Source organism: Apteryx mantelli, chromosome 15 (genome assembly GCF_036417845.1).
Source record: "Apteryx mantelli isolate bAptMan1 chromosome 15, bAptMan1.hap1, whole genome shotgun sequence".
Lineage (NCBI taxonomy): Eukaryota > Metazoa > Chordata > Aves > Apterygiformes > Apterygidae > Apteryx > Apteryx mantelli.
The window spans coordinates 12,691,630-12,713,112 of NC_089992.1; the positions used below are offsets into that span (position 1 = coordinate 12,691,630).

General features: G+C 38.2%; 1 protein-coding gene across 3 annotated transcripts; it reads right to left on the reverse strand.

The window, feature by feature from the left end:
* Positions 1-955: 955 nt before the first annotated feature.
* DTWD1 (DTW domain containing 1) lies at positions 956-20,855 on the reverse strand. Of its 3 annotated transcripts, none has more exons than XM_067305324.1 (6): positions 20,782-20,855; positions 18,669-18,950; positions 17,458-17,601; positions 15,883-16,156; positions 10,447-10,695; positions 956-1,039 (listed from the first exon to the last, which is right to left on the reverse strand). In XM_067305324.1, the coding sequence occupies exons 2-5, from the start codon at positions 18,942-18,944 to the stop codon at positions 10,466-10,468; spliced, it is 924 nt and encodes a 307-aa protein (XP_067161425.1). In that variant the 5' UTR covers positions 18,945-18,950; positions 20,782-20,855; the 3' UTR covers positions 956-1,039; positions 10,447-10,465. The 3 variants fall into 3 exon arrangements, with proteins under 3 accessions (XP_067161425.1, XP_013812661.1, XP_013812663.1); XM_013957207.2 differs by lacking the exon at positions 20,782-20,855 and adding an exon at positions 20,360-20,436; XM_013957209.2 differs by lacking the exon at positions 20,782-20,855 and adding an exon at positions 19,418-19,534 and having other exon boundaries at positions 18,669-18,910.
* Between the last annotated feature and the right edge of the window lie 628 nt (positions 20,856-21,483).

The window sequence follows — 21,483 nt, forward strand, 5'->3', positions numbered from 1 at the left end:
ATATGAAACTGCTGAAATGTTATCAGGGGTTCGTTCTTCTGAATAAAAAAGCTTCACAGGAATTGAAGCTAGAATGTGATGCTAATTTAATAAGGATTCGAGGGAACTACAGACCATTAAGTTTGACTTTACTGGGCAAACTGAAGAAAAAAAAAGAAAGAAAGGAATTGGTAGGCATGTGGATAAGTATATTTGGCAGAGGAGTCACTGCTGCTTTTGCAGAAGTTGCATAACACAAAACCATTAAGAGTTACTTGAAGGATTCAGTGAGCATGAGGATAAGGGAGATCTAGTTGATACACTGATGCTGCAGCTCCAAACTAAACCCTGCGTCATCAGAAGAGTTGCACTAGACATACACCAACCATTCATGAGCACTGTGGTGGCCAGAGCTTTTAGGAATTATTTGTAAATTTTAGAACTGTGTTCTACCATCTTAACCCAAGATGTGGAATCTCTGGACCTACAATGGCCTGTGTGCAAGTGGATTGCTTCTCACATGCAGAGCAATGGAAATGAGGCACTGAACAGAATTGTAGAATTAGACTGTAAGTGAATGGTGTTGAAATAAACTACATGTTATAATATTATGGAAGTCATACTCGGATACCACATATGTGCTCTATTTAGCGACCTCACAAGGGCCTTGTGTAAGATTGCCTGTTAAATCTTAGGAGTATTTATTTTCATGGAATCTTACACAGAGAATGCACAAAAATATTATAATAGCTTTCATTAGCACATGTAACTGCCAAGATTTTATTCTAGGTTTGAACACCAACAGATGGACCTAATTTTTTCATTTAGATGAAACAACAAACTGTCATCGTTTATTGTACGCTTGATTAATGTGCTTTGGTGTTGCCTTGATAAAAGAAAAGCCACTGCTTCAAGTTATAAATAATACATTTTGCAATATATTTCCTTTTTGTTTCAGATATGGACTTGGCTCTGGTCATTGGTGTAAACGACACGGTGAACTCAGCAGCACAGGAAGATTCCAGTTCTGTCGTCACTGGCGCAGGACAGTGCTGGAACTCTGCAAAGCAGAACAGGTACTTAAAAAACAGTGACAGAATTCAGTACAGTATTGATCATGGATTATACCTGTCTCACAAGAAAAGTGCCACCACATAGAAAGATGAACAAGAAGTGTCTTTTCTAAATTGGCACCTCCTATGCAGGATGGATATACACAGGCATATACATATACATAGGCACAGGATGGATATACATGTTTAACTAAACATGGGCACTGCCTACACAGAGGGGCAGAACTCTGCAGAGTCCTGGGGAAAGAAATCCTGGCCATTTCTGTAGGACCTTCCATATGAACAGCTGCAGCATTTCACAGTGCCTTGAATCTGCTGCATTTGTTTTTATGGACTTCAAAGATTCAAGATTGGATTGTATCTTAAGGGGTTTTATTTTTCAATGGATTTTCCTTTTAAAATTTAAAATGAGCAAAACAGGCTATGCTTACATTAGAGATTTTTCTGCATTTAGGAGTTTGGCAGTACAGTTTTGTTGGCAGATCTCCTAGCAGCCAATCCAGGCATTGGGTTTAAACCAGATTAAGAATACAATATTCAGAAAAAAAGGAAGCTTTTGGCAATGTAATCATTTCTGTTATGGTTTTTGCCAACACAGTTGTGACAGACAAGAATGTGGCCGTTTTTATACTCTTAACTGACACTGCCATGCAGATTGAAGCCAGTACTCTGGGGCACACGTAGACTCGTGTGGGGTTAAGAGAGAAAGTGATACAATCCAGTTGCTACAAAGAGTAGACTGAGGTGCTTTACATGAGATTTCTGCAGATTGAAGTGTATCAGTTTGCTTCCTTGTCTGCTGTAAATAGAAAAAATTGACACCACAGCATTGATTTTGCTCAAAGGAAGCATGTGAACAGAGCTAGATAAAATGTTTCAGTTGAATAGAGGAATTCCTGGAAAATGCAGGTTCAGGTCAACTAGAACTTATGTTGAATTTGGCAAACTATTTAGTCAGGAAACGGAAGCCCCCAAGATAATTTTTGAAAGAAATAAAACATTTTTGATGTTTTTGAAATGCAGTATTTTTATTTACCATTAACAACATTTGAAATGAATTCTGTAGTTTCAGCTTGAGCAAACTGTTTTGCTGCACCTCAAAATATTGTTCTGTTGTGGGAAAGACACTGAGAATATTTTGTTTTTATTTTATTTTATTTTTTTTAAAGTGAAAAAGACCCCAATTCTGCCCAGTTCATTAGCGTCTGTCTCCAAAGCAAATGATATAGAGATTCAGAAATTGTTGCACTAAAGCAGATCTTCAGGCTGTGAAGGTAGCATTCAAGAAAAGTAAAAGGTCTCAGTGATTATATGAGATAGATACACTTCAAAATGGAGTGAATCCTAGGAATGTTTTTTACAATTCTATTTTTAATGAATTGAGTAAAAGTAAGGTTTTCCGTATGGAAATCAGCTTTTTTAACTCATTATGATGAAAGCCTCAGGAGTGCTAAAGTACGTTACTACCATGGCTTGTAGACATTAGTAGATGCAGACATGAAACATGACTAGACATTATATACAATGAGTGTGATAGCATGTGTGTTGGAGATGGTACTGAGACATACAGACGTTAAGATTAAAACAAAAATCTTAAAACATAGTGAAAAAATGAAAGGAGTATAGGAATTCCATGTTATTTACCTCACAGACAACTTGTTTTGTTAGATTAAGTTATATAATATTCCAGATCACATGCCCAAAAACTTATTCTCACAGAGTGAAGGTCAGGTCTTATCTCAGTTTGGTAGGATAGTAGGTGTATTATAAAGTTTAGTTACATTAATAGCTTTACATGCTATTTGTAATATAATGATACTAAAATATTTGTAATATAATGATACTAAAATAAATATTAGCATGAAATCAAGAATTTTTAAACTATTAAAATATTATTAATCAAAAAGCAAAACATCAGAAAAACAGTATAAAACTAATTTGCTGGTTTTATTCTTCAGTCAGTAATTGAAAGAGCAAAGCAAGCATCACTTTGCATCATATACAACATGAATTTTCCATCCAGGGTCATACACATGCACATTCCCTGTGGGTGTTCATGCATGCAATCACTTGAGGCAAATGCATTTATTTTAATATTAATAGGGGTGCACTCTTGCTCCTTTCTCTAGTGCATTGCTAAGCAAATGGGAGAGCATGGTCCACACCGTTCCGTGCAGATGAGTCAGAATTTCTCTGCCGTTCAATGCTCTTTTATTATTAAATTCTTCTTTGCAGTTTTACTCTTTAGTTGTTTTGGTATAACCTGTTTTTTCCCTTTGGTTTCTTGGCATGCCCTGCTTGTAGTAAGTGGTAAGAAGCCTCATGGACTTTTATTCTGTTGTGGGTGGATGTGCTTATCTTTCTGCCTGCAGGGGAAAACCCTTTTAACCCCTGTCTGAAGCCACAGTAAAAAACACTTGTGCTAGGCCCAGACTCCTTCCCAACAGATTCAGGGCACAATGTCTGTGGTCCCTAGAACAGATTCATGTATGTGTCATTGTGCTGGAGTCTTGCACCATTTGAAATGTGTGCCAGATGTTTTGTCTACCACATCATGGCATGTTACATCCACGAGCTATACAGTTAGGCCCTTCTCACAAATGCAAGATTCTGGCCTGAGTTCTGGATCTGGGTTCAGCTGAGTTAGAACTGAAGTAAAATCCCTGTCATTCTGTCTGTCAGCACTGCTTAGTCATACCTAGTGTGCATGAACTTACTGAAGAATCACTTGAAGAAGAAAGGAAGATTACTGAGCTGAAACTGGAGGTTCTTTGAGATGCATATGCACTTTCACAAGCTGTTCATATTTCTCCGTACTTTAGATTCGTGCTAGGAAAGTTTGAGCATCTAGAAATAAGAGGAACTGTATTGGTGCACTAAGCCTTTTTGAAAGACCATGTATTCTACACAGAGAGAGAGATGAGTATGCTTTCCTATAGTGGTAGGGCCAAAAAAGCTGACTGAAGCCAGACTGTGAGTGCACTTGAGGACAACGCATCTCAAAGACCTGTCGTAGTTGAGACTAGTTTTCCTTTAAAATTTATGATACTGCAAGCTGTAACAACTGTGCTGATTGGTACAGACTTCACAAACTGAGTCTGCTCAGTATATTTGTATGGGGGATAAGAGATTAGTGTTCTTGTTGTGTTCCTCAGAATTGCCTGGTCTTTACCAGGGAATGATCCAGTCAAAGGCATGAATTAACTGAATTTGGGCATACATATGTTCAAGGTATAGACAGGAGATGAACAGAAGACACTCTGAGAGAAAAACTGCATAAGACAAAGGTGCTGTCATTCATTCCTCGTATTAGTCTGTTGATTCCAATGCTTGATGTTTGGGGAACTGTAATATTGGTGGTGCTGCTTCAAAATTTCATGATTAATAAGATCAGTAGCTTTCATTCAGTCTAGTCAGTGATGTCAATAACATCTACAGTCTAGCTTGAAAAGTGTTGCTGCTGTCTTTTCTCAGTGATTTGGAGCTCAGGTTCTGTTTAGTTCATTATAAGATCCGATGGCAATCTGTTAGTCAGGGGTCATCAAGTGAAATATGCATTGATATATAGATTTGCCTAGCTGTATTTTATCTATTTAATTTCCTATTGTACTTTAAGTAGTGTAACTTCTTAATTGCTCTAGAGTATTTTTATGTGATTTAAAAAGTTACAACTTTTTATTGAGACATGGTTGAAAAGTTGCAGAAGAAGATATTTGTTCAGTTTACACACATACAAAAAAACCCCACCCTTACTGCAATCTTTCAGGACAGAAAGTTCCATAGCTTGTTCTATGGAAAAAATGAATATAAAATGTGTGCTGCTACCACTGCTAAATGATTTTATTGTACACAAGCATTCATTACTGAATGTAGATTTTATAGAATATGATGCATTATTTCAGAACTAATAAGCAGATATAACGTGGTCACATAATGCAACTTGTTTATTTCTTGAAAGCTTTCAGAGATATTTTACAGGTCACCGTAATGAAGCGCACACTTGGAGTTGATTATGCAGCAGTGGATAACCTTATTTTTAACAAACCTAATGCTTCAGTGCTGCTTGGAAACGCAAAGAAAATGTGATGCTTTACAAGACAGGATTATGGAACTGTACTATACTCCTTAACAGTAATATTTAGAATGGTATAAAGGTATGAAATATCATTTGTATTTTTCAGTGTATAGTATGGAAGCATATCCAGCCTTAATTTATACACAACCATTTTAAAAAACTGAAAAGTATCCAAACATAAATTAATTTCTAGTCAGATAACTCACCTGTGTGCCTTAATAGACTCCACTGTATGACTGTATTTAATTAAAATATACATTTGCTCTATACCTATAGCAGATTATTTCTTTAATCTTGCAAGCTCTGATACTCCACTTTTTGATTTTCTTTATGTTCCCTATGACAGAAACACCAAGAGAGAAAATCTTTGGTTTGCCCCATCTAATGCATTGATTACTAGGGGGGAGGTAAATATATTTATACATACACTCTGTATAGCTCACTCACAGGCAGAAATTAATTTTATAGGTGAGAAAAGTGAAGCACATAGATTCATAGGTAGAGCAGGACTCAAACTCAGGTATAATGGTGGGAGTGTTCTCTTCTGTTCAGTCTTCCGTGGTACATTTCTAAACCTCCTATTGCAACATGAGTGGCCTGAAAAGTTAGCAGTAAAATTATGGCTGGAGTACGTTGATTTGAATGTGGTGGTAGCACCACTATTGCTAAAGTTAGACAAAGATGTCAATTTTCAGTAATGTAAAAATATTTTGTTTGTTTTGCATTACAGAAGTGGTTCCCAGTTGTTGCTCTGGGGCTCTAGGATTATTTGAATTTTCTCTGATGATAGATACTGGTAAAGAAACCATGCTCTTAGCTATGAGTGTTTTTAAAGTTTCATATGAAACATTACTTCTTTCAGAATCTTACAGCATCTGATTTCTCTTCAGAACCCATTTTAAAATGGCAGTAATATGTCATCCCTCACAACAAGTGAGCAGGAAGAATGTCGTAAAATTTTTCATATAAAAGCTTATCTTGAATGTTGGCATTACTAAATGTCACCAATCAAAATCAGCATTATTACTAATGACAAAGTTTGACAGCATTGGAATTGCATTGAAATAATGTCTCTCAGGACAAGGGATAACAGCTTAGGGATTACACTGACACAGTGACTTAGCCACTGTCATTCAGTGCCTTAATGGTAACCTCCTATTCTAGTATCAGCAGATCAAAGTGTCTTATTGCCACATAATCTTCTCATCTTAGTGATGAAAGTTTTCCTGCTTTAACATTGCTGCCGTCACTTAAAGTTGTGTGTGTCAAAACAAGGTGGAAGAATTCAGCGGATACACTGCTTTTTGGAATATGTTGAGACACAGAAATTAATGATGCTTGAGGGTGTAGTAACTACATTATGGTAGGTGACGGGAAACTCACAGGAAGCTTTTTTCCCCTTGTTTTGGTACTTTCAAAGATTGGGACAGATGGAGTAGATTTTCACATAACGTTACATTTTATATAAGTATGCTAAAACCTTCATCTACTAAGGTAGACAATTGCTTTTTAAAGCATTCAAACAAGAACTTGAGCATAAATACTGAAATGCAGTGTCAGAGGAAAGCATGAATGGATTAATATGTTACTCTGCAATTGGGGCTAAAGAAGCCTATGTGAAACCTGAAAATCAAGATGGACTCAAACTGAAAAAATCTGCAAGAAGCAGTGGCAAAGGATTTAAATCAGGTGAGATTACAAGTGCTTTGGAAGTCTTCTGCTGTAGATTCCGAGTTGTCATCTCATTTCAAGCCCAATGTATCTTTACCCCATGCACTGACATGACCTTTTATTCAACCTAGGCTTGGATGACTTTTGTGCTACCTTCCAGGAAAGGAATTATTTTTTGCAGCTCCTTCTCTTATTCACTCTCAGAAGAGGATTAAATCCTCCCTCTGACCAAGCACACAGGCATGCTAAAGGGAAGCCACTTTACACTCCTGGCCAAACAAAGAACAAAAATACCCACAATAAGCAAAAGCAGATGGCTTCAGTGGCAGGAAATGAATGAGCCAGACTGCAGGTAAAATGGCTCTCTGAACACATCTCAGAGGTTTGTCCTGACAGGTTCTTTGTTATCTGGGGCCTCCCCACAGGAGGCCAGATGTCTTCTGTTGTGAAAGGAGATAGATAGAGATGCTCTTCCTTTTCCTCCCCCTTTAACTTATGGCTGTTTAAGTTACTGCTAATGGAAGTGGAAGCCTGTTTTTCCCCCTTGCTCTCTGATGTTTTCTGGAAACAGAAGAGATAGTTAGTGAAGGGGTATTATGATATGAAAGAAAAGGCCCAGAACTGGCCTTTACCTCCCCATGACCCTCATTTTAAAGAACAGGGAGGTCAGTGCTGCTAATTGCACTTGAAAGGATTAACCACTTGATTGCTTTCATTTGGCAGTACAGCACTACTCTTTGGTCTAAAAGCTGGAAAACGTATCAGAGGTATTGAGACATTTTTAGTGTGAGGTGGATAACTTGGCTGGTTCAGCTTATGCCAGTATTTAAATTAAACGGTGGATTTAAATCTTTTAACTGAGGGGAGAATGGAAGATGGGAGAGAAGGGGGAATTACATCTGCTGCTCAGACAGACTTGCAGCTGAAGTGACAACAGCCTCCTTCCTGCCCTCCTAAGAGGTTATCACAGGGGTATCAACAGTCCGTAATTAATTACGGACATTAGATGTGCCTGTATCACTTAGTGTAAGAATTACTCTTGCCTTACATCAAAGTTACATTGGAAGAAAAAATATCTGAACCCAATTTCTGGACACACAGTGTTCCAGTTTTAAACTCTTTTCTGTACATTGATTTCATCTAAGAATTAAAATCGATTTACTTTCGGAATCAATTTTTAATTCCCATTGTTCAAATAAAGCGAGGTACACAAAACTTGAATTTGGAAAACATTTTTAACCTTATGAAACTATTTTTCAAAAGTAACAAAGACCAGCTTATATAAGCTTTTATCTGACCTCTACTTCTTAAATAAAAAAACATGTTTTCAGGGAAATGTGTCTTGGAAGTAACTCCCCCCCCAGATTTTTCTCTCTGGTTCTTGTAAAACATTAGGTCAGTGGGTTCATTTTATTTTTGTTTGTTTAAAGTGGGTGAAAGTTTCCTTCTCAAGCTATTACACTTCTGTGATTTTCAGAAAATATTAACGCAATCTTTGATTAAGAAATACAAGAACAGATGGAAATGTCAAAAGACTATCAAAATTCATACCAAAGGAAATAGCATTAATCACTGTAAAAAGCCAAAATAACCTCTCAATAGCAATAAGAACCAAATGAGTAAGAAATGTGTTGTTCCAATAGCACTGAAACATGACTGCTGATTTTTCTCACTGGCTGGCACATGAACTCGTAGCTTATTGAACAGCTGTGCCATTATACGTGTGTATTTAAAATGCTGTTTCTCACACTGACTTCAAGCCTGTTTCTTGTAGTGCTGTGGTAGTTCACCTGCACTTCATATACATCCATATAACTTAACCAGCATTTCTTTGTGCAAAGGGGAGTGAAGTGTTTTGGTTGTCCAAAGAAATGCATCTTTTATATGTGTTCACTTGTGCAGATGAGCACACACACCTGGAGGTAAGTATGACCTGCAGAAAAAGTGTACCTGTAGTTTGTATTTCAAGCAATATTTATTTTGATTTATTCAATATCTTGATGCATTAAAAAAAAAACACAGTACAAATTAGTTGTTAGAGCCTGTATGGATTTCTGTATAAGTGTAAAAACAATTTCTTAAACTGGTTTTCAAGGCACTGTTTCTGTGCTCACCCAGGTGTGAGGGCGCCCTCCTGGACAGTACATGACAGATAATAATTTACCCAAATTTGTTGAGGAAAATATACAATAAAAATAAGCTTCAGAGTTTTTGTTTAAAAATAATCTATAATAGTTTTTCAATCTGTGTCACTTTCACAAGATTTACAGTTTTTTTCTTCCATAACACATTTCTGAAAATATTCAGAAATACTTATCCATTTTACTTACATCAGACCTGTGCTTAAAGATTTTTTTCTAGCTTAAGTGTTTTTTTAAGACTATAATCTTTCACCAACATAAATTTTGTGACAGAACATCCTAGTATAAAGTGAATATATTTGTATAGCTCTGCTTGTAAAGATATTGCCTAGGTCTATTTCCTGTGCCAGCACAACCTGTACTGGTATAGTCTGGCAAAGGCACATGTACGTAATTACATCCATATATGACAGCTCTGCCAGCACAGTCCTATACATACCAGCAAAAATTTATTCACTGCAGACAAAGTCTTACTTATGCTGAGCAAATCTGCACTATTATAGCAAAAGAAATAACACAGTAGATTCATACTCTGCCTAAAGTAAGGAAGATCTGTCAGAAACCTTGTGGTCAGAACCACCTTTTCTCTTATTTCTCTTCTCTGTAAATTACTTAGGTTTAGGTCCTGCAAACAGATCTGCATTTTCAGACAACCCCAACAGTGCAATTAGCCCTTTTGGCTGCTTAATACACAAGTATGTGGCATTTACAAAGATTCACTGTCTGTGATATGCCATAATGAGAGAAGTTACTGCTCCTAAAAATAATAATCCTATTATATAATAATAATAAAAAAGGTGTAAGGAAATTTATTTCTGTTTGAAGAAATCTAAAATTATTCAAGAAGTTGAGGATAATCTTAATACAAATATATGTGAATGGTTCTTTAGAGAAATCATGCATTGTACAATGATGTTTAAACAGATAGCTCGTTTCTATTACTAGGACAATTTTCCAGAAGTAATCTCGAAGTATATCATTTATATGCCATTCACTCAGTTAATGTGGCCTTTCATTTTGTTGTCTTTTCACCCTAATTAATACCATCCTAATCATTTCAGTAAGTTTTTGATGTCGTGAAAGTAAAGTCAGTCTTACTGGGTAAAACACAAAGAAATCATCTGAGCAATTAAAAAAAAAAAAGAAAAAGGGAGCCAATTCTTTTTTAAGAGTTGGAGAGATCACCCTTTATGGGATGAGGGCCAAGTCTTCCAATCCCCACCTCAGGCAGTCCTCTCACTGTGCCTAGCAGATTAGGACTGTAGGTTCAAACACAGCATATTTAGCAAAGCAAAGCTGTTTTCAAATAAGTAATTTTAATGGGATTGCTCATCTGAGTAGTTCTAAAGCCTTATGTGTGCACAACATGAGGTCTTCACTATATATTTGGAGCAACACTATAAACATTATTAAGAATACAATCTATTTCCAGATTTCAGATAGATAAAAAGTAGTTGCATTTGTGCAGTTTATCTTTACAAAAGAAACAAAATATCGTGTTACTCACCTATGGATGGTCATCTTGGTCATTCTTTCCCTGCACAACACTTAGCATTTTTAATCAATGTGTACATAAATGAAAAGAAAAAAAGCAGATTATCATATTGTCCTTTGTAGTTCTCTTTCAAAATCTCCTGATGATAGTCCACAAGGAAATAATAAATTGCTTCTATTGTGGAAAGGTATGTATCTGGCTTTCCCTTCTGATGACGCCAAAAGCAAGTTTTTCTTGTTTTCAACTCAATTTGTAGCAGCCCTGTCAAGAAAAAAAACTGACGTAGATTAGATGACGCAGATTTGATAGGGCACCAAACAAGTCTTTGGTTGTGTTTTGGTTTTGGCTTTGCTGCTAGCCTGCATGAAAAATCACTTCTCTCTCTATATATATCTGTTTTTCATCTGTAAAATGGGGGTAATATTATTATCCTCCTTTATAGATCACACTGAAATTTGATGAAAAATGCTGTAGGAGCTAGGTTAAAATCCCCACACTTACATTTAAAATGTGTAGGGTATCCTTTCATCCATACAGCCTCACTGTGTGAACTGCAGTTTGGATGCAGAGTCCGATCACACGGCAAGAGTGAAATGCACACCTATTACTGAGCAGTGTTCATAAAGTGATGTATAAACTTTATCTTTTGCAAGGTTAATACTTTTGAGTGTAAAACAGAGTCCTTCAGACTGCCATAGCTTTTCTGAATTCTGATGAGGAATATTTCTGTTTGCTAAGAGCTAGACACTTAATTTATGCTTGTTAAATAACTGTAATAATCGCACTTGAATTACTCAGGAGCAAGAATGACAAAATCTGGCCAGTAATTTATTTCAAATCTACTTATTAGAAACTAAAAGTTTCCTAGCTTGAGTTGAAAGCAAGATATTCATGGCATGTATGGATATGTATGGCATATGAGAATCTTCTATCTCCGATAGTTTCTGTCTATAATTTCTTATTCATCAGATGAATATTAAATGTGTATCTTCATTTGGTATTCCTTAAGAGGCACAAATTACTCAAAATAAAACATATTACTGAGTAACTGCTTTGTAAACAGGAGTGGACGGTTGGATTAGAAAGAATAGCATATATTACTATCAATAATAACAAGATCAGGTTGTAAAGTTATCTTTTTTTTTTAAATGTTAAAATTAAGATAGAAAATTTGCATCTTGGGAGGGTTTAGTATCAGTAATAACATTGTCTGAGAACTACCTAGAACTTATAGACAGGTAAGTTTGGACTCTTTCCAATATGGCCCAAACTCCAAAGCCCAAATTGGTCTATAGCCCAGAACTTGAAAGTCTATCCTCTTTACTTTCAGACTACATTTAACTTTACAGTGTAACAGCAAGATGGACTTAGCCATTTGCTCTGCAGTTAATAACATATGATAACTTGCACAGTAAGAGAAATCTTCTACAGCATTTTTTTAAACTGAATAACAGGAGTTTCCGTCACTGAATTTACATGCTATTGTTGGCACTTCAAAACTTAAAATTCAAAATAATATAATCTATTGCCCCTAATAATCTCACACTTAATGCAGTTTTTGATTACTATTTTAACTATATCAGTTTGTTTCCCACAGGAGGTTTCAATGCTTGCCTTTTCTTACTTTGAACAAGGGTAGCCTTAGATCCAGGAGAAAAAAATAAGAGTGAAGTCTCAGCCCTAATGAAAGTGAAAACTCTCATCAGATTCAATGATGTTTCCACTTCAAGAGCAATGAACAAAATTTAGAGGAGCATTCCTCCAACATAAATTCCCACCTATTCATGGTTTGAATATAAACATAAGTTCATTGAACGCAAGATCACTGATGCTACTGAACCTACCGCAAATGCAGGATCAGTTAATTTCCAACACAGAGTCTGAGTTTTGGGACAAATACTTCATGAGGGATTAAGGGTTACAGCTTACTGAGCATATTTCCATCATCTTTGTACTGTATCTGTACAGCCAAAGGCTATGTTTTATTACAAACATTGGTTGTTCTTATGAAAGCAACTTAAACTATGAAGGAAATCAACATGTGCTTTTTTTTTTTTTTTAGCATCCACATACTTTGAGCTCATTAGAAGTAAATGTTTGTGTAAATCTAAGATCAAGCAAGATGAAAATACAGCTACCTTTAAATCCACTTGGCTACTGAATGTAAACTAAATTTTCGCTTATAAAAGTTATCCTCCTGTATATATGCCTTCTGGCAGCCAATAGGATTATTAGAGACATACAAACACCTTTCAGAGAGATCTCCCACCTCTCCTTCATCCTCCATACTTTTTCCATATGCTACATCTAATTATATGTATATATATACAAAATAATCCCTGTGCTACTTCATTATAATAATAGAATGCCCAAACCTGCAAGATCATATTTAATCATATTTAGTCACTGATGTTACATCTAAGGGAGACTTGGGTCCTTATCAACAAAACATATGTACATTGTCCATTTTAAACACATGATGAAGCCTTTTGTTTACTCAGGGCCTTCAATCCCCTCTTGGTCTTATGGAATATTTGTATAGTGGATTGGGAGATTCACTAGTTCAAGAAATACCAGTGTGCTGAAAATTTTGGAACGACTAACTGTGGTTTGCTCCTATGGCTAGTTTTTCTTTTTTTTCAAGAGGCAAGTGACTTAGTCTAAAAGCTCCTGCCAATGTGCGTATCCTTATTTTAATTAGATTAGTTAATTTCCTACAAGAGGTCTTAGTACCATCTTGAAACTGGTATTTCAGACAAGAATTCCACTGCTTTCCTAAATGAACTTCTAATTTCCCAACTTTTGTGAGTAACTTAAGGATTTAAGGTGAAGGCAGAAGGGATTCACATTCCTTGGATTCACCTTGCCTCTGTGCTGTGGCCCCTGAATATATATTAAACTCACAGACAGAACGCAGTGCATGCTATTGTGAAAAGACTGTAGAAACTCATAACAGAGTTCTCACTTTTCTTTGCATTGCATGCCCAAAAGTTTTATTTTGAGGGAAGAGGAGAGACAAACATGTGAGATGAGGGCAAGAGATTTATCAGAAAAAGAGGCTGGGGGGAAGCTGGCCTCAGAGAACATTACCTTTCTGCCCTCAAATATCCTGACTATGCATAAGCACAACGGGTACCATTTTCTTGCAGAACTGAAGGCAAGCACAGAAACTTAAAAAAACAAAGTTGGTTTATTAAACACCCTTGTACAAGAGAATCTATAAGCTGATATAGGACATTTGGCTAATACAAAATAGGTCAAATTGAGAGAAAAAATACCAAAGCAATCTATTTCTTTAACAACCACGTTGATGTTGCCGATATACTTCATCACTCATATGAGAAAGTAATCGTTAATACTAAATATAACTGTTTCCTTTCTGATCTAGTGATCATTTCACTTCTAATGAAGTAATCAATCCTAAACATTACCAACTTTCAAATATTTCCTGTCTTTAATGCAACTGATTTGGTTTTGCTTTCTAAAGATATATTACACCACTTTTCTAAGAAGATACAGAAGTATTTTGTTTTGTCCAAGTTTTCTAGATTGCCTATTTTTAAGATGGATAGACTCAATTGCTTTCTCTTGCAGTGCAATTAGCTAGATTTACTCCATATATCAATCCAGGCCTACAAGACACAGGCTTTATTTTACGTTTTCTTGGCTTACTTCATTAATAGTTCCCATCCAGTATTTCTCATAACTTCATCTTTTTGAATCAGCACTGCAGTAACTTCTTATTTGGAATTACAAACATTCCTTTTTGAACTTTAATATCTCAGGAATATTATGTTGGATGATGACTTAATTTGTAGGAGAACTGAAAAATCACAACAGTCCTCTAGTTTTCATGTGCATATGACATGCACATTCCTTCAGTTTATGTCTGAGGAAATTTTGTCCCCATCCATCTTGAAAGGCAAAATTGCTATATATCTATCTCTAAAAGGAATATGAATACAACTTACGTCCTGTATAACAGGCACTAAGGAAAGCAGTGAATGCACCAGGTGTATACACTACGTATACCTGCTGTATGGAGGGTAGAATTTTTTCTTGGGGCTGGATAAAAGCGAGACTGACTCACACGACACCAGTCACACCTCTTAGAGCACTTCTGAAAGGAGTGGAAGGTGCTCAGGGAAACAGAGGTCTGGAATACAACTGGAACAGAGATGAAGTTCTAGAAATGAGGGAAGGGTCCACTGGATCAGCATTCACATAGGCCAACTGGAAACCATGGTGTAAAAGCTACAAAATAACAACAATCACTAATTTTTGGCTGATATACTGCATAAGCTTCCATGGAAATCTTCAGTTCCCTTGGCTGACTGTTAACTTTCTAAAGTTTGTCCTTTCTATAAAAGTTCTAAATACTTTACAGTAAACTACAACATGCAATAGCTCTAATCTTTACAGTAAACTACAACATGCAATAGCTCTAATCTTTACAGTAATACTTCCATTTATTTGACAGAGAATGTTTTGTGTTAAACTAAATATTTGGTAATGAAATTTTAATCAGCCAATAAGTTATACTAATATGTGGAATTCCTTAACGACCTGGCTAGGCAGCAAGGCAGCATTCATCTTCCATGTAAGAAGCCTGTGAAAGCCTTGCAGGGGCCAGCGGAAAGCAGGCACTACTAAGCAGATATATATATTACATACAAACTTGATACTACCAGCTAAGTACACCTTTTAAACTAATGAAAGTATTTTCAAACTCCTATCTCAAAAAAAAAAAGGAATGCCACTGCTAAATTGTTTTATATTTTGTGGTTTTCTTCAGAATACTTAAATGTAACCTTCTTTAATGAACCTAAGACAAAAAACCTTTGCAGAATTCTAAATTTTTGCTTTCAAAGATTGGAGGGTGTTGGGGGCAGGCAGGCATTCCTCTTTTGACTGGATAATACTGATGTCATTGAATGACTGAAACAAAGAACTTTACTAGAAAAAGGAAAAAAGCATCTTTGCCAGTGGCCTCTCTGCCTGGGAACACAAACATATCCAGAAAATTCTCCTGGCCTTTACTCACTAGGAAATGAAAAAACAAGATAGCCACCTACAAAGGAAACCTTTCTGGCTTCCTGCGCAGCTCCTTTAAAGGACTACTGTTCTTCTGTGTTGTCTAACATGACAGCTTCCATTCTGTGAGATTCAGGAAATTTGTTCCAATAGACAAGTGGGGGAAAAGAAATGTAAATGCTTTCTTAATACTAGTATTATCATTTTGCAAAAAAAAAAAAAAAAAGTGATATGAAAATAAATGGAGTCTTTGGCTCAGGAAGTCTTTTACAGCACTGAAATACTGAATCTTTCATGCCTATTCAGATCTATAGTTAGGTATGCACTTATAACATGCTCAGGTCTGTTATACATATATATTTGATTTAATCATTTTTGTAACAATAAAACCTCCATTTCAACTTTTTTTTTTACCTTGAAGTCGTTCATCAGTAATTATTTTGTTAGTTTGATTCCAGGTACTGTCGATAAATATTATTTTCTTCAGTCTAGTGCCTTCACTCCTGTTGCTTGAGATACATTCATTTAGATTTTTTTCTTCTTCAGGTTCTATTTTTGCTTGCTTAAGAAATGGCTCTCTGGAACAGTCATCATCACTGTCACAAACACCTTTCTTAGCATATTTTTGGAGATGGAAAGCAATATCTTTCACTGAAATTGAATTGGGGCCAGGAAAGATAAGTGCTATCTAAATGAAGAAAATAAAGAAATCAGAGTGTCATCAAAATCCGATACTCTTATAAAATATTAAGAATTGTTTCATTAAAGAAAAAATAAAAATCTTTCTTATCCCCACCCACAAACATTTAAGACAGCAGAAGAGGAAAGAGAGCATCTCTTATAAAAAAAATTCTATTGTCTAAAAGCATAAGGGATTATATTAAAATAATGAATATTAGAATATTTCATAAATGTCATTTCATGCCTCTACTACCGACTCTAGTACTTCTGTTAAAAAAAGGTTTTTTTAATCCAAACAATGGTGTCAGCCAAGAGGAAGTTTGAATTTCACTTGTCACTGTAGCATATGGATCAGGAAGGCCATAAAGAATAGTTTCTATCCTATTTTCATTCACAGCTTTTGGGTCAGAAAAAATAATCTGTTCTGTCCTTCTGTCTACTGCAGCTCTCACAAATATGTTACATCAAAAAGAGTAGTGATTGCCTTTGCTTATGATAGTGTATTCCTTCAGTAGCTTATTATTGCATTCAGAATCTGTGACTTGGAAAGCCTGGGCAGTACTAAGTCACTGCAACCTCTTCCCATTTTGCCTACCTTCCCCATCGTTCTTTCTGCTTTTTTCAGCTCCCTGCCTCCGTACCTCTTATTCTTTCCTTGACATTTCATTATCTGAAGAAAATACCATCTCCCTGAGCTGTGTACATTATCCCCTTTTTCAGGTAATCAGACAATGAAAGTGTTAATTATGACATCAGATGTGTTAACATTAGGTTTCAGATTAATCACACCATTCAAATGTGCTTTTATATCACTTTCATCTCACCCAAGTTTTATCTCACTTTTTTTTCAGGCTCTGTGCTGGCTCAGCTAGAGAACAGTTACATTTGCTGGATTTCCTCTGTAATAGTGAATGTTACAAATTTTAACGAAATTTAAATCCTGCAGAAGCTGAATATGATGAGCAGGACACCTAACAATGTTTAACTTGCATTAAGTTGAATACTTTCACAGGTTTGGGTAAAATAGTCCTCACAGTACACAATGAATCAAATTATTGAGGTGCTAGACATGAGAAAGTCAAACTGGTTAGGCGGTGCTACAGTATTTCTGAGCTTCGGCAGGCAGTCCATAACCATACTTGTGGGCATGTGCTTTGAGAGAGCTCAAAGGGTGGGCTGGGATAACACACTAGTGCTCTCCTCCCTGTCCCTCTTAGGGGACTGCAGTCCCAGCTGCAGGAGGGAGTACAGAATATATCTCAGCATTTCCCCAGCACAGAGCCCTGTTATCTACACAGTATTTCTTACTTCATGCCTTTTTTCTTCGTATTCTGGAATGCAAGGGTATTTATAAATTGTAACATCATCAGGTGCCAGGAGCTTAGCATGTACAGCAGTGCTTTTGCCATCAGTTTCATTTGGGTGTTTAATAATGTCAATCTTCAAAGGTAACTACAATAAGAAAGGAAAAAATTAGAAATAAGATTTATGATCATATACATGTCTACATATAAAACATACACAAAATCCAGGAGAAATCCTTATGGGTATGTAATTAACACATATTTGCTTCAAATAGTCTCACTGAATGTTTTTGGTTTAATGGATTTAGAAATAAACTAGAAACAAGTGAAAAAAAGCACCTCTCACTTTCTCTCCATTCGTGTAAATAGCTAAGTATACAATGAATGCAATCTGGAACGGTGCAATAGCAGGGTAGTAAAAGTTCTAGTACTAGCATCAATCAGGTAAAGAAGATATAGGTTTAAATTTAGCAATATAATGGTCCCAAATATGAATAGGCATCTGTGTTAGATATTCACCCTATTGCAAAAATGGCCATTTTAATTAAAATACATCTAAAGCCAATAGATCAAATTTCCAGAGCACTTCTAAATTACTTTCACAGTGCTTTCAAAGTGTTTTCAAAATGCATTTTTTGTTCCTAGGTGATTTTGGAAAATGTATCTCAGTCACATTCGATGGTTTCTCCAATATATTTTAGCTGAAGAACATTAGATTTTAAAAATATTTATTTATTTTTACTTTAAGCGTGGTTATCTGAATTAAACATCCTTTACATTTAGGAATGCCTTTTGGCTCACATTTTATGTAAAATTCAGCCCTGGTTATGGGCAGATGATACCATCTGTTCCCAGTACACTCTGTTGTGGCCAGCATTCTTACAAACTGAAGAATGAAGGTAAGAACAGCATAAGAAGCTTTTAAAAACTAAGTGAAAACACAGTCGTTTGCATGAGAATCCAAGTGGCTTTAGCTTATCCTTTTCATCTAGAACATACATAAATGTTTATGGGGACTGGAACATTGTCAGTGCTTGCACAATTAATTCCTTAAATAAGAACAATAGTTTTATCTAATTATAGTTTATTCATACATGATGGCTACTGTGTTAAAGATGAATGATCATAAAAAATGAATCAGAAAAGAAATGGTCACATACACTAGCTGCTTAACAGGCACAAGAATATTACAAAAAATATGTAAGAGATATTAACCTTCACAACCGGAATTTCTTTGGTAGGGACAGTTTCAACAGGAACAAAGCATGTATAACAGTAAAACATCCTTGAACTACTGCATCGTGGGCACTTTGATCTCCCACTCTTTTTTGCCTTTTCAAGTACTTCCTGCGATGCTAACTGTAATTGCTGAAGTGGGTTATCTTGAAACGATGATGGAGTCTGCAATTCTGGACTTTCCAAACATTCAGTATTTCTTTTTAGTCCTTGAGAGTTTTCTTCATTTAAAAGTGTAGATGAATTTAAAGACATGGTTAGCTGAAACAGACAATATGTTGCACCTGATAAATAAAAATCTGATATACAATGAACTAATTTACTGGAAATTCTGTATGATCTTATTTAGGAAAAAAATACTCAAAGTAGATATTCTCTATACTGAATCAGATGATTTTATTCTTTCTTTCATTACAGTACCAAGAACTCCAAACAGATTTCCGGACAGCATGATATAAAGAAAAAAGAAATCTTTCAGGAACAAGGCTTGAGACTGAAAAATTAGGCTAAAATCTGGCTTTGGGGCTCCATACACCAGATAGTAAGTGCTGGTCCAGTCTAGACTCACTCTGCAGGTTCATATTTATTTAAAAAATACTGATGGATTAACATTTTTTTTCGAGGCTTTCTTCAGGACGGACATTGTCTGATCCTCTGCTGCTGGCATAAAATTTCTACTGTGTTCTCTGAGTAATGTACCTGAGTAATGGCTGTATGTATGCCCATACCTGATCCAGACGGAATTAGCATTGTGTGCAGAGATTCATATTCCCGATCACAGACATAGTGAAACCCTTTGGACTAGATTAGTCAGGGGCCTCTCTAGCCTTCAAAGCAGCCCACATGCAGGAGACTGAGCAGCCTGCAGTAGTTATGAACTGCCTTTTGCATTCTGTACTGCATCACTTAAGATGAAATAAGTCATTCCTAGTTTCAGTTAATTTAAGTTTACTTTTTCATGTCACAGATCCCACTTGTGAAATGATGTAACAAAACAGTCATGTTTAGCAAAAACAAACAAACAATAATTCCTGTGATGTGATCCAAAGTGTTTAAATAAAACCAAGCATAGTTTATTTGAAAAACAGCAAAAATGAAAGACTCAGCTAACTCCCCCATATAAATTTAAAATTAATTCCAGAAAAATTAGTTGCTATTTTCTGGTAAAATTGAATACTTATGCTTGCTTTGATTCCCCCTGCCCTCAGGTTCTAACTCTTGAAGGATCAGGGATCTCCCTTAAAATAAAAACAAAATTCAGCAACATGCATACAAATTTTATAGTCAATTTGCTTTTAAATGTATCTGAGATAATGCAAAGGGAAAACTATACCCTATGTCTCAATGAAAGCTTGTCGTGCCTAGACTAACCCCTACAACTGTTGAGAATCCTCCAGAAGCAGAGAGGGCAAGAGGCCCTGTAATTTGACATGCATTCCCCGCCTGCAAACTGATTCTTTTCAATATAATGTCTTATGGCACTGTGGTGTTCAACTATGATGCCCCCGAAGCGCTTTCCTTATTGATGCTGACAAGAGGTAGGCTGCTCTAACGGCACAGGAAAACCTCCGTCGGCTCCAAATAACCGCTCGCGAAGTGCGGTGAAAAGCATGCGTGCAGTGCACTTTCCAGAGAGCAACTGTAACGATGTAAATACCAATTCCACCTACGCAGAATCTCCAAAATCGCTCTCGCTGCAGCGAACCCTCCGCACTTCAATACACGTTTCGGGCAACTTAAAATCCCCGTCAGGGCACGGGACTTTCCCGTGAAGTTCGCCGCAGTGCCAGGGAGCCCGCCGACCTCCGACAGACAAGCCGCCGCGACGGGGCTGCTCGCTAACCTCTGCCCCGGCAGCCGGGCACGGCAGAGCGAGGCCAAGGCCTGCGGCGCCCGCAGCGCTCCGCGGCCCGGGCCTCCCCCGCAGCGCGCCCGCCCGCCCCGCACCTGCCCCGGGCCCCCTCGGGGCGGCCGGGCCCCCCGCAGCCCCGCGCCCTCCGCCGGCGCGCCTCTCCCGCCCTCCGCCCGGGCCCCAGCACCCGCCGCCGCCGCGGGGCTCCGCTCCGCTCCCGCGCGCCGCCCCGCGCCTCACCCGCTCCCTCGGCTCCGGCCCCGCCGCCGCGGCCCGCCCGGCTCCTCGCGGGCTCCGCGGCCCTGCGAGCCCCCGGAACGGAAGTGTTGGGGCTCGGCCGCCGCGGGGCCGGAAGAGCGCGCCCGGGAGAGCGCTTTTCCGCAGGGGACAGGCCGCGGGGCGCTGTTGCTAGGGGCCCCTAGCAACGGCGCGCGGGGCCTGGAGGTAGCGCGGGGGGGGCTGCGGCGCGGCGGCCCCGGGCGGCGGCGGCGGGGCTCTGTGCTCCCCGCGGGCGCCTCCGAGCCCCTCGGCCGCGGGGGCCGCGCCTGCTGGCCCCGGCTCGGGGGTGCTCCCCGCTGAGGCGGCCGCGAGCGGCCGCGGGCCGGGGCGCGCCGCGCCGCGCGCCCGCAGCCGTGGCGGGGCGTCGCCAACGGCCGCGCGCGGAGGCGCCGCGTCGCCCCTCCCTGTCGCGTTTTCACGTTTTATACCCCCAAATCTGAAGGGAGGCCGCGTCCTGGTAGCTGCAGGGAAGATACACACCGTTTTCGGCTGGTTTTCGTGCCAGCTGCGCAGAGGTTGTCCCACCCCGCATTAAACCGCTCCCGAAATTTTAATGGCTTTGAAGCGTTTCGCCCGGAGGCGGCAGCCGCCTCGTGCCCGGGCCCAGCGGCCGTGACGGCCGAGGCCTTGGCCCTTGGGCCTTGGGTCTGGGAGCCGGGGGGA

Bases quoted from the DNA above. Each gene is read 5' to 3' on its own strand.
- DTWD1 (XM_067305324.1), bottom strand. From the start codon at position 18,944: ATGTCTTTAAATTCATCTACACTTTTAAATGAAGAAAACTCTCAAGGA. The intron at 17,602-18,668 runs GTTAATATCTCT...TTCTTATTGTAG, and splicing joins AAGAAATTCCGGTTGTGAAG to TTACCTTTGAAGATTGACAT. The intron at 10,696-15,882 runs GTAAAAAAAAAA...TTTTCTTGACAG, and splicing joins TACTGATGAACGACTTCAAG to GGCTGCTACAAATTGAGTTG.